This window comes from Dendropsophus ebraccatus, chromosome 14 (assembly GCF_027789765.1).
Source record: "Dendropsophus ebraccatus isolate aDenEbr1 chromosome 14, aDenEbr1.pat, whole genome shotgun sequence".
NCBI lineage: Eukaryota > Metazoa > Chordata > Amphibia > Anura > Hylidae > Dendropsophus > Dendropsophus ebraccatus.
In genome coordinates this window covers 67668755-67684793 of record NC_091467.1, presented here as the reverse complement: position 1 = coordinate 67684793, position 16039 = coordinate 67668755, and the positions used below count along the sequence as shown (strand labels likewise).

Here is a 16039-nt window from a genome sequence, read left to right as displayed (position 1 = left end):
TTCCAGTTTAAGATTCCAGGTTTTTTTCCTCGATGGCTCTTCAAGGGGTCCATTTCGGCGGTGACATGAACACGGACTAATAAGTGTCTCCCAGTGACTGTAGTCGTCCTTCCTCCCTGTGCCGCCAGCCCCAGGGTGCAACCCAAACTGGGTCATGAAAACTGATGTAATTGTCAGTGATTCAGGGAATGTCGGCAAGTGCGGTTAATGACTCTTGTAAAGAGGATGGCGGAAAGTAGAGAACAAAGGACAGGTGTGTTACTGTGCGCAGGATGCCGCCGCCCACCTTGGGGTAGGGATGTTCCATCTGGGGACACTGTTCATGGGAACTCCAGGCAGGGTGAACAATTCCCAACCACATGAGCTTGGCTATCTTTGTTTTGTTGCACATGCTGATTTTGGCAGAATCTGACAACCACAAGGTTGAAGTAAACCACCATGTTGAAGTAAAAAGTGTCAAGCATGTTGGATTTCTCTATGCCTAATCCTCAGTTTCTGCAGGATATAAGCTGCTGCCAGTGGAGTTTGACAGCATGTTATATTCTTCTTCCCACTTCAGTAGAGCTGGTCTGCAGAGGAGCAGGTGGTCTTCTTTTTCTGCCAACAATCTTCTGTGTTTCTTTCCACCCAAAAATGGGGAATCAGATGGAATACCTGTCAGCTGAACAAGCCAATACATACTCACACATAACTATACACACGTTCGTTCGCCTGATGGCCGTCTTTATCCCCCCCCCCCTCCCAAATACATAAGAATGATCAGCTTGAGCAGACACCCGTCAGCAGCCTATCTCCCTGAGAACAACCCTCTTTTTCTTCAACGTCTGCCAAGGTGCAAGTACTTTGGCCAACATGTTTATTAGGTGGTTGTCTGACCTGGCTGTTACCTGCAGGTTTAGATGATACTTGTCTAATGTCTATAGGGGCCTCAAGGGTTATGGCTGTCATTAGACCATACCTCAGGTGTTGGTTTGTAGAACAGTCACTAAATACAGCAACAAAACAAACTCTTTAATCAACCCTGAAAGGTCAGACAACGTCTCGCAGGTTGATGCAGGCAAAGAGACAGACGTAATGATGACAGATTTTCTCCCTGTCTACAGGGCTACTATTGTGTCTCTGGAAGACTTTGAGCAGCGCTTGAATCAGGCCATCGAGAGGAACGCGTTCTTAGAGAGCGAACTGGACGAAAAGGAGTCTTTGTTGGTGTCCGTACAGAGATTAAAGGATGAAGCACGAGGTACGAATTTATATTTGGCTCCTCATTGTTCTCCCGGCCCGGACACAATGCTCTTTGTGTGATTGTCTGTCCGTACACACCCAAAGGTGTTACCAAGTTTCCTTACTAAATATAGACGATCGTTGGGAAACATTGTATCCGCACAACACAAGGCTCTGGATCTATAAAAAAAACAACTTATGTCATAGTTTGTCCTTCATTTACATAACAATGTGTCCCTGCCCCTGCTTCATATCCATTTTGTATAGTATATTCTAGTATGCTGTACCTTCCGTGAGTCACTACATAGACCCGAGTGACCTTTACAACCTCTTCCTGTCCATTCATGGATGTCGTCCCCTGTATATATGAGGTACGCTGTATTTCGGCCTCTCCAGCTGTGCATTAGACATCCTGGCAGGACTTCTGAGGAGGAGATTATTTTGGTTCTTTAGGAACATTTACCAGATGGCGCCTTAATCATCACATCTTTCCAACCCGAAAGCCGATCTCAATGTTTCCGCTTATTAGCAAGATAGGCGTATCGTTAATATTTCTGTCTTTTGTAGATTTACGGCAGGAACTAGCAGTCCGCGAAAGACAGACCGATGGAACGAGAAAATCCGCCCCCAGCTCCCCGACTCTAGACTGCGAGAAGACAGACTCTGCCGTGCAGGCCTCACTCTCTTTACCTGCCACCCCTGTGGGCAAAATCTCAGACAACAGTTTTACCTCTCCAAAAGGTAGGTCAAGTTAAGGTCCTCCTGTATAAGGGGGGATTCGGTGCAGGTCTACATTAATGAAGCTATCTCAGTCTTGTTTATATGTAAGGGATAGAGCACTCCACATGTCAGTCCAGAAGCATGTCTTTTCTTTTAGTCTGGTCAGTCATGGCATGTAGGCACTGGCACCTGCAGTCATAACTAACCCTATCTACATATAAGACTGAAGTGTCACAATTTTTTCTATATCCCATGTATATCCCTTATATCCCCTTAACACTAGAATGTGCCCTCAGTGTTTAGCTAGAACCCAGAACAAAGTGGACTGGAAAGTACCACGCTACTTCGCTGAAGAAGGCCAAGCGTAGCACATGGGAAATAGTTATCTGGGGTTTTCCTGCTGATGCCACTCATCCTGGTCATCAGCATTGTTTGTCCTAAACCTTTTTATACCATAGAACGCTTCAAGTCTTCTAGTTGGTTCTGATAAGTGCTTGGGAATTCTGGGATGAACCAATGCAGCATTGTACAGGTCTGTAGATAACACAACCAGTCTGTTTTCCCATTCATTTCTTGTAGGTATACCAAATGGTTTTGGTACCACGCCACTAACTCCGTCCGCCAGGATTTCTGCCCTGAACATTGTAGGGGACCTCTTAAGAAAAGTGGGTGTAAGTATTCTACATTTTATATCGTTGTTCCAGTACAAGTGGCGCACAACGTCTGTCAGCCTGTTTATTGCCAGGAGTATAGCTTCAAGTGTCACTGTCGTTTAATTTTCTTTTGCAGAAATCAATAGTACAGGCGATTTTAAAAAACTTTTCTAATTGGGTTTATTAGCCGAAAAATGCATTTTTATAATGAAAAAGCAGTTTGAAGCTCTCCCCCCTGTCTTCATTGTTCTCTATGGAAAGGGGAGGGGTGGAGGGAGATGAGGCACCAAAACAGGACAACAAAGAGTTAATTTACAGCTACATCACGGCTATCTCCTCTGACTCTGACAGTCAGCACTGACCTCTCCTTACCTCTGAATACCGGCTTTCACACAGGTCCCGCTGTGTAATCCTTTGTTCTCTGCTTATGACTAATCTCCCCCCTCCATAGAAAAGACAGGGCCCGACTCTGTAAAAGAGTGGAGATTTCCTGATAATGAGCAGTGAATGAGAGAGAGGGGGGGGGAGACCTGGGGAAAGTCTTTTTGAATGCAGATAATGACATATTTGCCTAATAAACTCAATTACAAAGTTTCTTAAAATCGCCTGTACTATTGATTTCTGCAAAAAAAATTAGATGAAACGACAGCGACACTGCAAGGTGCCTATAGACCTACAGGGGATAGCTGTCAACTATTCCCGCCAATGGAAAGGGGGATGTAAGAGTGCAATAAGGCATCTTTAGGGAGAACAAAAGGATCCGATGTAGGCACAATCTTTGTGGTCCTCATTGGTCAGACATTTGCTAGAAGTGGGTTTCACAAGAAAGTCCATTTACCATTCTCTTACTCCCCCTCTGCAGGCCTTAGAATCCAAGCTTGCAGCATGCAGGAACTTTGCCAAGGATCAGGCTTCACGGAAATCTTACGTCCCCGGCAGCTTGAACAGCAATAGCAGCAGCAATAGCAGCATATTAAACAGCGGAACAAAGTTCTCCCATCCAGCGCACACAACGTACTTCGATAAAGGGTGAGTTTACACATAACGGGAACACCGCTATACAGCTATTGGTGTGCTGGTGGGAAATCTATATTTGTCTGGATGAGTTTCCCTTTGCAGACGGGCATTGTGGTCCTCAGGTAAGTGCGTGCAGCAACTGGACTGCACCAGAATGGCTGGAGTAATCTGTTTTTCTTTTCCCCCCACTAGGCAGGAAAAGGTCATATTCCCCACGTTGTTTATGGGTAATTGAACATAGTGATAAGGTTGCATGCTGGTGTTTACCTTTGGGTGCCGCACTCTTATTAACTGCTGCTCTTTCTGAAACGTTCAGACTAACTGCATGGGGGCGGCTCTTTATAGATGGTAAACCTATGGGTACTCTCGCAGCTTATGACTGATGCTAGGGCTTCTCCAGGCTTCGTCGGCTAAGGGTTTGGTTTTGGGTGTAGTGTAAATTATATGGGAGATGGGAAGAGCGCCCTGTATTTGCATTGTCTTCTGCATTGTGTAGGTTCATGTCCAAGGAGGAGCATGCACGCTCTGGCTTCTCTGGAGACTCTGCAGTCGAGAGCGGGGCTTCCCTGGAGACTCTGCAGTCGAGAGCGGGGCTTCTCTGGAGACTCTGCAGTCGAGAGCGGGGCTTCCCTGGAGACTCTGCAGTCGAGAGCGGGGCTTCCCTGGAGACTCTGCAGTCGAGAGCGGGGCTTCTCTGGAGACTCTGCAGTCGAGAGCGGGGCTTCTCTGGAGACTCTGCAGTCGAGAGCGGGGCTTCTCTGGAGACTCTGCAGTCGAGAGCGGGGCTTCTCTGGAGACTCTGCAGTCGAGAGCGGGGCTTCTCTGGAGACTCTGCAGTCGAGAGCGGGGCTTCTCTGGAGACTCTGCAGTCGAGAGCGGGGCTTCTCTGGAGACTCTGCAGTCGAGAGCGGGGCTTCTCTGGAGACTCTGCAGTCGAGAGCGGGGCTTCTCTGGAGACTCTGCAGTCGAGAGCGGGGCTTCTCTGGAGACTCTGCAGTCGAGAGCGGGGCTTCTCTGGAGACTCTGCAGTCGAGAGCGGGGCTTCTCTGGAGACTCTGCAGTCGAGAGCGGGGCTTCTCTGGAGACTCTGCAGTCGAGAGCGGGGCTTCTCTGGAGACTCTGCAGTCGAGAGCGGGGCTTCTCTGGAGACTCTGCAGTCGAGAGCGGGGCTTCTCTGGAGACTCTGCAGTCGAGAGCGGGGCTTCTCTGGAGACTCTCATTCCTCGTTTTTCTCATTCCTGCTGAGGCTACAGCACCCGGCATTGTCCTGTCTTGTTTTAGCATCTGCCTCGCTCCCCTGTGCATATGTAGCATCCCTTGTGGTTCTGCCAATAGCCCCTCAGGCCTCGTCACACAGGTCTGTACATATAATTAGAGTATAAGTGACAGTGCATGCTTTCTGATAGACAACGGACAGGACGTGGATTGTTGTGTCTACATAACCCACTGAACGCATGCATAACAGGCATTGCATCCGCATAACCATCGGTGACTGGTGCTGAGGACTTTCTGGCGATTGGGTCTTTGTGTATCTTATCACTCGCTCACATGACTCACAACTTTATTCACATAGTGGATTGTTACAGACGACAAGCAATGGAGCAGGCTTACCTGAGCACTGTACTGCACCCATTACATTCAAGAGCGTTAAGTGGAACGTACATAGCGTTTTAGGAAAGGGTATGTCTGTGCATTCATTGCCCTGGTTGTTATATAGGTATACAATAAGTCATTGCTAAATCGTTGCATGCAGCTCTGCAGTCTAGTGACTTAGAGGTATTCCAGCTGCTAAAACCCTATCTCCAAGGCTCAGTCCTGGAGGTTGGACCTCTGCAATGAGACTCTTATCGCCCATCCTGGGGATACAGGATTTGTTTTTAGTGGCTGGAATACCTTTTTAAAGGGGGTCGGGTCGTTCACCAACTTTTTTTTTCTTTCAAATCAAAAGGTGCCAGAGATTTATAATTTATTTATGTTAAAAAATCTCCAGTTCTCCAGTACTTATCAGCTGCTGTATGTCCTGCAGGGCGTGGTGTATTCTTTCCAGTGTGTCACTGCTCTCTGCTGCCACCTCTGTCCGTGTCAGAAACTGTCCAGAGCAGCAGCAAATCCCCATAGAAAACAATACACCACTCCCTGCTGGACATACAGCAGCTGATAAGTACTGGAAGACTGGAGATTTTTTTATTAGAAGTAAATTACAAGTCTCTGGCATCAGTTGGTTTAAAAGAAAAAAAAGTCTTGGTGAACAACCCCTTTTAAAGGGTTTATCCAGGATTAGAAAACAATGTTTTATTTCTTACAAACCGCCCACAAACATGTCTCCAGGTTGAGTGTGGATGTGGAGCTGATCTGTAGCACCAGATTCAACCTATGGACACCTGTGGTGCTGTTTCTAGAAGGAAACAGCCATGTTTTTCTCATCTTGAAGAATCCCTTTAAGGGGTATGAATGGGATTAGAAAGCAGGGTTGCTTTGGTGTTACTGCATCTGGTCTGGTATTGTGGCAGTCAGGAGATTTGGGATTCGGTGCACCCCTCCGTTAGAGCTGGGTGTATTGAAGGTCGGCACCATGCAATTGTAACTTCCTCTTCGATACCAAGCTGCTTTGTTTACTTCCTTTGCCTAGAAATCCCCACTTGGCCGCTCTCGTCCTCCACCTCTCCTCTGTAATTGGATTATCAGGTTGAAACAAGGCCTGAGAATTGACTGTCATGCTTCCAACGTGATCGTAACTAAAGTGTCTGTAATGCCAAGTCTCATGTGCACAAGAGACAGCTGAGCGGTGGGGCCAGACTCTCTCACTCGCTTTATCCCCTAAAAGATTACATAATTGTCTTAGGTAAACACGTTGCCGTCTTACGTAGCCTCAGGAAAGAGGTTAAAGAGGAAAAGTCTTAAAGGCTCAGTATGTGTGTCCGTGGCCAGGCATGTGTGTGACTGCATGCGTGTGTACATGGAGACAAGTGACTGGTTTTACCTGCTGAAGAATTTTAATGGTCAAAAGGAAGTAGATTCCTTCAATTCTTTCGGTTTCTATTATCGCTTGCAGTACCAATTTTCCCAACTGCAATTTTTCCCATAGGTGATAATGCAACAGCGCCCTCAAGGTGGTAGATTTGCCTTATATAGTATTTGATGACATTTCTTGGTTTATATGTTATTATATATAGTATATATTTATATATAATCTTTTTTTCATATATAATTTTATCAATAACATAATTAATAAAGATATTCTACCGTAAGCCATATGGAAGGGTGACTATTGATGGGCTGGTGCGGATTAATACTGCATTTCTGCATACTTCTTCTGTCCCCTCATTCTAACAGAGCATCTTCCCCGTCCCCAAGACGCACATTCCCTTTGCTTATTGGCTATAAATGGTTGCCGCCATTTATATTGGGCATCTCTCTCCCTTCACCCCTTGTATGCTGTGCACAGTAACTATATACATGTATTCAAAAAGCTCTGTTACGATGAAGGTGCAGAACTCCCTTCTGGTTTATATAGGGTGTTATGTTCTCTGCAGGTTCCATCATCGTATTTTGCGGGGAAACAAATCTGTTCTGTGTCTTTTTTGTTTTTTTGGACCAAACTAGATTTAGCCCTTGAAAAGAACTATGGAAGGACCAGACATGGCCCCCCATATCTACAGTACAGGATTACTAGAGGGAGCACTTTTCACTAAAATAGCGAATATTGTCAGATGAAACTTCAATGGCTGCAAAATAAACATAACATAAATGATAATCTTGTCTACATAGCGCAAGGGTCGGCACAGGAGGGTTCTGTAGGTTGAACTTGATGGACTCTTGTCTTTTTTTCAACCTTATTAACTATGTAAGCTAAAGCTCAGAATGTGCTAGCTCTGGTAGCTGCCCTGCTATACATTGTCTTCAGTCATTAAAGGGCTTGTCAAGCATTAGCAAATTGTTCCTATATAGTTGCGGTCATATAGTAAATGATAAACCTCCTATGCTTACCTGTCCGTGCTCTCCGTGTCCTGCTGCCAATGTCCCCCACTGACTGCAGACTCTTCACTTCAGAGACTGTGACAGCCTGCTCAGCCAATCACAGGGCATGGGGCTGTCCCATCTTAGTCAGGGATTGGCTGAGCGGGCTGCCACTCTCGAGACGACTCCGACTCTAAAGTGAAGTGCCTGCAGTCAGTGGGGGACATTGGCAGCAGGGCACAGGGAGAGCGCGGACAGTTAAGCATAGGTGGTTTATTGTTTTCAATATGACCGCAGTTACATAGGAAAAATTTGCTAATGCAGGACAACCCCTTTAACTGACCTATAACTTATTGAAAGCATAATTGGTGACACTACCCCTATTCTCCAACATGTGGCTCTCCAGCATGATAGGAGTTAGAATACAGCTGGAAAGCAAGTACTGAATTCAAGGGTGTACTGAAAATGAAATCAAATCATGGTGGGAGTTTTGGATTTCCAAAAGCTGAAAAGCCACAGGTTGCAGATGAATGATTTCTAGCATGCAGTCAAAATTAAATTGGTGCATGATGGAAGTTGAAGTTTTGTTACACTGAAGAGCAACAGGTTGCAGATCAGGGATTTTAAGTGTGCACTCAAAGTAGTGCCTGATGGGAGTTGCAGTTTTGCAGCAGCTCTGCTGTAAAGCGATGAGGCCAGATCAGGTGTAAATGGTGTTTTGTATTCAGTCTTCACGTTGGTTTAGATCCACCTGAATGTTTCCGCTTTTATCCAGGGACAGAACGGATTTGCTTCTCCCCAGTGCTGCCTGGTCTGACATGTTGTCTTTGTTCTCCCACCATTGTATTAACCTTCCATCTTTTCTGTCTGCAGGGCAATGAATGGATACGACCCCCCAGGAATACTTGGATCACGGCCTGCATCTCCCCCCGGAATGCTCCCCCTCAGCGTATGAGCGCAGGAGGAACCCTGGGAACAGACTCTTATCCTTCACTTTTCACGGTTTCTCTCTCTCTCCGAAAAGAACAAAAGTTAGCTTCACTTTAACCTGTTCACTGCCTTTTGGAGGGAGGCGGTGCTGCTCCCACCGGGGACAGGAGAAGGGGTTGAATTATATTTACTTGAGCTGGAATGGAGGCTGCGCAATATACTCTCTGCCAGTGCCGGATGCTTTGTGACCCCTGGGAACACGGCTTCTGCAACCTCTTCCTTCTCGTGTCCCGGTTTGCTGTCCTGACGAGAACTGTCTGTGTTATTTCATGCAGGAGACTCGGCACAACCACTCATAGCTTAAAATAAGTGTGTGCTCACCTCAACCTCGCCCTCCGAGGCTTTATGACGCAGCAGGCGGAGACGGTGGACGGTTCTTGGCGTCCCACACCTGCTAAGGATGCACCAGGCTTTGGCTTCACCCAGATCCAGAGCCTCTTATTCTCTCCCTCCCCTCCCCCGCCTCAGATCTATATTACAGGGTTGCAGCTCGGCTTGTGTCAATCAAAACGTCTATCTCTTAGTTTTTGTTTTTTCCCCCTTCTCGTCCTCTTCTCTTCAACTTTTAAAAAAAGTGTTGACAGTGTAACATCTATCGGATCAACAACAGGGCTGTGATGCATTGTGGGAACCAATACTGTGTGTGTAACTCCCCAGCCCCTCACCTGTTGTTCTGTGCCTCTATTCCTGTGGATGCCTAATACCCAGCACCTGCCCTGCTATGTAGGTAGATGTTACATGGAGATGTGCCCACCCTCCCCTCTCTGATATGGCAGGGTTACACCTCTGGATTATATATACCAGATGCTCTTCATCTCTTTTCTGATCTATAATAGGTCAAGTGTTACAGACACGAGTCCCAGCTTGAGCACACTTTCAATGACCCTAGCTGACCGCTGTCACTAACATTGGCATCTGTAAAATGGACACACAAATATGCCTGTAACACACTCATATGAAACCGGCCTTATTAGTATGATGATTTGCAGTTTTTACTCCAGTCACAACCAGAGCAGCTTTCAAAATTCTATGGCTGTTCACACTAGCACAATAACAGGTAAATGTTTGCATTAGTATTGTGCTTTTGTGAACCCACCCCAGCAGGGCCTGTGGGCTGCTAATATCTACATCTTACTGCTGCGTTGCACAATGGGAGATGTGGTGCTTACATCAGGCTCCATACAGTGGTGTAGGATGTTGGGTCTGGGTTGCAGCTCTGGTTGTAAGTCGAGTATAAGGCATGATTTAAGGCTATGTTCACACTGCTGGCTGTTCTCTTAGAGTCCATGGAAAAATAGTGTAGCTCTTTCCATCAGATCGGACCTCATTATAAGTCAGTTTAGGGGCGGTTCATGTCCATGGTTTGAGGCTCAAAAGTGGAGATCTCCTTAAAGGTTTATGCAGGATTAGAAGAACATAGCTACTTTCTTCCAAAAACATCACCACCACTGTCCTCAGGTTGGGTTTGCAGTATTACAAGTCTGCTCCATTCACTTCATTGGAACTGTGCTGCAATACCACACCGAACCTGAGTACAAGAGTTGTGCTGTTTCTTGAAGAAAGCTGCTATGTTTTTTTTTCCTAATACTGGATAAATCCTTTAAACCCTCAATTTGGCCGCTTCCATGTTTCCCTCCAATTTTATTGACAGTGGTGTATTTAAATACTGTACAGACGCCCTTAGTGCCGATCAGCTAAGCGATATGTCGATACTATGCACAGTATTGATGATTTGCTAATAATCGGTCACATGTTCTGTGCTTTACTTTAAGCCACTCGCACTGCTGAAGGTAAACTACAGGGCGACCTGCTATATAGGTCCATTATTATCTACATAGGAAGATATAAGCTTCGTCCTGTGTACATTATAGTTTATCTTTGGCAAGAGGGACAAGAAGCAGAGAATCATTTTAAAGGGCTTATCCAGTGTTAAAAAACATGGCCACTTTCTTCCAGAGACAGCACCACTCTTGTTTCCAGTTCAGGTGTGGTTTGCAATTAAGTTACATTTACTTCAATGGAACCGCGTTACAAAACCTGCACCCAAACTGGAGACGAGTGGTGCTGTCTCTGGAAGACAGTGGCCATGTTTTTGTAATGGTGGCTAACCCTTTTAAGAGGAAATCCCATGAAACTGAAAAACAGGCAGGGGGGTGTGGGTAAATAATAATTAAACTCTCCTATTCTCGTGCCTCCATTGCACTGGTCCTGTTGACAGCCTCCGGTGTCTTGCAGCTGAAACACTACATACCTGACCGCTCAGACATTCTGTGTCTGCAGAGATGAGCGGCCAATCGCTCAGCTGGTTATGTGATGTTGCAGCTAGAAAAGCTGCAAGACACCTGCGGCTGTCAACGGGACGTGGACGCAACACTATGGGGCACGAGGACGAGTGAGTTTAATCCTTTATTATTTTCCTTCTACTCCCCATGCCTGTCTGACTTTTTCCAGTTTGGTGGGACTTCTCCTTGAAGACATTTTACAGATTCAGAGAAACATAGCTGCTTCCAAAAATACAGCACCACCCCCATCTAGAGACTGCGCTTGGTATTGCAGCTTGTCTCTAGTGAAGTACAGTAAATGAGGCTAAAGTGCAATATCGGACACAGTCGGTGGATAGGTGTAGCTCTGGTATTGATTGAAAGCAGCCATATTTATTGAAATTTCTTACGGCGGCCTTCAAGGGTCAAAAAGAATTCTTTGCAGGTTTGCAAATGGAAGAATCCGTGTACACCAGGGATGGAGAAACGTTGTCCCTCCAGCTGTTGCAAAACTACAATTTCCATCATGCCTGGACAGCTAAAGCTTTGGCCATCCACGCATGATGGGAATTGTAGTTTTGCAACACCTGGAGGGGCGTAGGTTACTCATCCCCGGTGTACACAGTTGACAGTAGTCAGAGCACTTTCAGGCCCGGCCTTCTCCCCTCCCCCGACTGATGGGCATTGATCGGTTTGATACACGGGTACTTTACTCATACGACCACTGCATTTCTCTTTCTCGCATTATTTTAAAGCACACTTAATTTTAGCCTAGCCCCCCCCCCCCAAACTCTTATCAAGACTTCCGCCCCTCCCCGCTCCTCCCGTTGTTCTTATCGTTGGCGTTGTGATATGACTGTTTACATTTTTTTTGTTTGTTTTTATTGTATATAGATTTGTAAACATAATATTTTTTTTGCCTAAGATATTTGTACATAACTTGGGCTACGTAGTTCTATATTTATTGAAGATTCTATACGGCATGTTCTAAGGATGGCGGACGAAGGTTGGTCACAGGCGCGACAAATAATATCCGAAACCCGTCTGTGATTGTTAACGGTTTGTGACTGTTGGAAATGGTGGCAATTTTAGAAGGGAATAAAAACAAATGTACAAAAAAAAACCCGTCTGATTCTTCACATTTGTAGAGCAGGGGCATGGGTTCTCAATGCTAGGATGGTGGCAGAGTTTCTGCAGTCAATGGGGTACAGTATTAGGGATGCCCAAAGGTTTAGATTGCTAGGGATGGTGTACTGCAGCTATGGTCCATCTGTGGATCTTCTACAGGTTTCCACTTCGACCCTCTTGGAGAATGGCCCAGCTATACCTTATACAACAAGCTTTGCCTGGGAAGATTCCAAGAAGACTTTATGATCAACCCAGAGCCCCAGTGTATGTACCTATATAATACTGTACAGGGGCAGCGTACTGCTTTGTTATACAAAACCTTAGGTGCTCGGTTCTTTACAGATTTCGCTTGATGGAACCACTGCCTCTTTCTTGCCATTCTTCTATAACAGGGATGAGGAACCTTCAGCCCTTCAGCTGTTGCAAAACTAGAAGGGTCCTGTTACACAGCCCGATCATAAACTGTAAGGGAGTGCCCGTTTACTGAGCAATTACACGGCCGGCTATCGGGCAGCACGGTCATTGTTAGCAATGTCCGTGCAGCCCTTGCCTTTAGTGTAAAATTATAAAGTATTACCTTACCAGGTGATGATTACCTTTGACTTCTGTTCTGGTCTCTGCACTGACAGGCCACGGTCAGTGATTGGCTGTGTGGCTGTGGCCTGTCACTCCAGAGACCGGGGAAGGCCACAGAGAACACCTGGCAATGTGAGTGAATTTATAAAATGTGAGTTAACTTTATTTTATACTACAATCATCAGCCGTCGGCCGCGCATCACTATTACATGTAGCTATTATACGTAGGGATGTGTGCCCGATTTTAGGTCTGAACATAAAGAAATTGGCTGATTGTTCTCTCTAGTACGTGGAGCCATAATTGGCCGAATCAGCCTGATTTAGACTATTGTCACTCCCATGTATTAGGGTCCTAAATCCCATCATGCTTGGATGACCAAAGGCTGTCCAGGCATGATGGGAGTTGTAGTTTTGCAATAGCTGGAGGGCTAAAGGTTTCCTATCTTTGATCTATAAGAAGGTTGTACAGGTTGTGTGTGGTATTGCAGCTCAACTCATTTACATCAACTTACCTGAGTTGTGATGCATCACATGACCTGTAGGCATGCTTTACTAGTTCTGTGTAGCTGCTTTAATTGTATTTTACCACCAGAAACACCACAGGGCATACGTGTGTGATCATGGCTATCGGTTATCCTTGGTGCTTTTTTTATAGCTTGCACACTGCTGATTTTCATTTCATTCGGGAGACGCGTTCCCGAGATTGTGGGACCACCCTGCGATTAGACATGTATCCTTTTATCTGTGTCTATGGTGGTAAAACACACTTTAAGGGTAGCATCACACGTACTGGATCTGCAGCGGATTTCATGCTGCGAGTTCACAGCGAAATCAGCTGCAGATCCTGGAAGTTGAATGGGTCACATACCCGCAGCAGAATTTTTATTCCACTGCAGATATGCGACCCGGCCCCTTTAACCCACCCCCCCACCCCCCGCAGCATACATTACCTGCTCGGCGCCGCGGCTGTGTGTGTGGCTCGGCAGCACTGATTGGCTGATAGGGACCGACAGGAGCCGGGAGCTTCACACACAGCTGCGGTGCCAAGCAGGTAATGTATGCTCCGGGCTGGGGGCGGCGGGGGCTTAAAGGGGCCGGGTCGCATATCCGCAGTGGAATGAAAATTCTGCTGTGGATATGTAACCCCATAGACTTTCACACTACCAGGATCCGCACTCACAGCGTGAAATCCACTGCGGATCTGGTACGTGTGAAGCTATCCTAAAGGAGTACCCCATTGAAAAAGATTTTAAGTCTTCCAGTACTTATCAGCTGCTGTATGTCCTGCAGGAAGCTGTGTTTTCTTTCCAGACACAGTGGTTTTTGCTGCCACCTCTGTCCATGTCAGGAAATGTCCAGAGTAGGAGAGGTTTTCTATGGGGATTTTCTGCTGCTCTGGACAGTTCCTTATATGGACAGAGGTGGCAGCAGAGAGCACTGTGTCAGACTGGAAAGAATACACCATTTCCTGCAGGACATACAGCAGCTGATAATTACTGGAAGATTTTTAAAATAAAAGTTCAATACATATACTGTATAACTTTTAGACAGCAGTTGATTTAAAAAGGATTTATTTTCTACAGAGTACCCCTTTAAGTAACTGTAGTCTAAGGTGATCTGATGTGGTTTCTGATGGCAGATGCTGTGATGCCCGGCGGATTTATTCACCACACTCTTGGAGACGCTATTTTACCTCTTACACAACAGTCAGTTTTCTTTTTCAGGTCAAACTAACATGCTCGGAGGAGGACATCACCTTTTCCTGATTTTTTTTTTTCTGGAAAAATAAACTCTACTCCTATCCACAGGATTGTGCGGGTTCCGACTTTTTTGCCGCCTACCGATCTCCATATCAGGCCCCGGCTTCTGTATTATGAATAGAGACACGGCTATGTCATGTGACCCACAGCTCTAGTCATTTCCATGGAGCGAGTACAGAAAGAGCCGAATACACTGGGGGAGATTTATCAAACATGATGTAAAGTGAAACTGGCTCAGTTGCCCCTAGCAACCAATCAGATTCCACTTTTTCCTCATTTTCTGAGGAATGAAAAGTGGAGTCTGATTGGTTGCTAGGGGCAACTGAGCCAGTTTTACTTTACACTCCTTTGGTAAATCTCCCCCTAGGTTTACACGTTCCTAGTGCATTTATTAAAAACCACTTGCAGTTTCCCAGCAGACAACACCACTAGTAGGTGTGAAAACAGCCGAAAGCTGTAATCTGATTGGTTGCTATGAAAAATTCACACAACATAAGGTGTATGTTCACATACTGCAGATTTTGACTTGTGTGAACATATAAAAGAGGTGAAAGTGGAATGGTAGTCATGGACAATGCACAGGATATAAGAGCTGGGAGCTGATTGGTTACTAAGGCCTGTGCACATAATAAGAGCTGGGAGCTGATTGGTTACTAAGGCCTGTGCACATAATAAGAGCTGGGAGCTGATTGGTTACTAAGGCCTGTGCACATAATAAGAGCTGGGAGCTGATTGGTTACTAAGGCCTGTGCACATAATAAGAGCTGGGAGCTGATTGGTTGCTATGGCCAATTTACCAAAAAAGAGCTGGGAGCCAATGAATAGAATGTGAAAGCTGTGAGATGATTGGTTGCTGTGGCCAGTGAATATAATAGATGCTGATTGGTTCCTGTGGCCAGTGAACAGTATGTGGAAACTGATTGGTTGCTTTGGTCTGGTCTCTGCCATCACCTGCACTAGTTCAAGACAAGAAGCCTGGTCTCTGCACCTGAGGTGTGAACTCCAGTGTGTGAGGAGAGTCCAGGTAAGAGGGTGACATACTGTGTACGAGTGCAGGGAAAGGCCATGGAATGATGGCATTGTATCTGCCATACTGTGTTGTTAGGAGGGAAGGAAACACTTTATGCTGGCGCTGTCCGCCATATTGTGCTGTTATGAGGGAAGGCCTTGCTGCTGGCTCTGTCCGCCATATTGTGCTGTTATGAGGTAAGGCCTCGCTGCTGGCTGTGTCCGCCATATTGTGCTGTTATGAGGGAAGGCCTTGCTGCTGGCTCTGTCCGCCATATTGTGCTGTTATGAGGGAAGGCCTTACTGCTGGCGCTGTCCGCCATATTGTGCTGTTATGAGGGAAGGCCTTACTGCTGGCGCTGTCTGCCATATTGTGCTGTTATGAGGGAAGGCCTTGTTGCTGGCTCTGTCTGCCATATTGTGCTGTTATGAGGGAAGGCCTTGTTGCTGGCTCTGCCGCCATATTGTGCTGTTATGAGGGAAGGCCTTGCTGCTGGCTCTGTCTGCCATATTGTGCTGTTATGAGGGAAGGCCTTACTGTGGTCCCAATAATGTGCGGTTGTGAGTGAAGGTCTCACTGCTGACCGTGTCCACCATGTTTTTAAAGTGACTGTACCACCAGGCCCAGGCAGAAGCACTGGAGGCGGCCGACCCATCCTTAGTGGGAAGAAACCCCAGCCCCTCCATGACGTGACTCCATTAGAATCAGTGGAACCCTATCATAAAGGGGCGGGGGTTTCCTCCCACT

General features: G+C 46.2%; 2 protein-coding genes across 7 annotated transcripts in view; both read left to right on the top strand.

Moving 5' to 3' along the window:
* The window catches only part of NDEL1 (nudE neurodevelopment protein 1 like 1), a 36994-nt gene extending 25058 nt beyond the window's left edge, over positions 1–11936 (top strand). For 3 of the 6 annotated variants that reach the window (XM_069951759.1, XM_069951757.1, XM_069951761.1), the window contains exons 5-11: positions 1104–1240; positions 1789–1962; positions 2521–2612; positions 3457–3623; positions 3804–3838; positions 5185–5291; positions 8442–8513. In XM_069951759.1, coding sequence (XP_069807860.1) covers positions 1104–1240; positions 1789–1962; positions 2521–2612; positions 3457–3623; positions 3804–3838; positions 5185–5285 — 706 coding nt within the window. In that variant the 3' untranslated portion in view covers positions 5286–5291; positions 8442–8513. Of the gene's footprint in view, positions 1–1103; positions 1241–1788; positions 1963–2520; positions 2613–3456; positions 3624–3803; positions 3839–5184; positions 5292–8441 lie in introns of all 6 variants that reach the window. The other 3 variants (XM_069951758.1, XM_069951763.1, XM_069951762.1) reach the window with 3 other exon arrangements.
* Positions 11937–15234: 3298 nt separating this feature from the next.
* LOC138772313 (nuclear factor 7, ovary-like) overlaps positions 15235–16039 on the top strand; it is a 35332-nt gene continuing 34527 nt past the window's right edge. The window contains exon 1 of the mRNA XM_069952626.1: positions 15235–15307. The gene's annotated coding sequence lies outside the window, so the exon portion shown is untranslated. The remainder of the gene's footprint in view (positions 15308–16039) is intronic.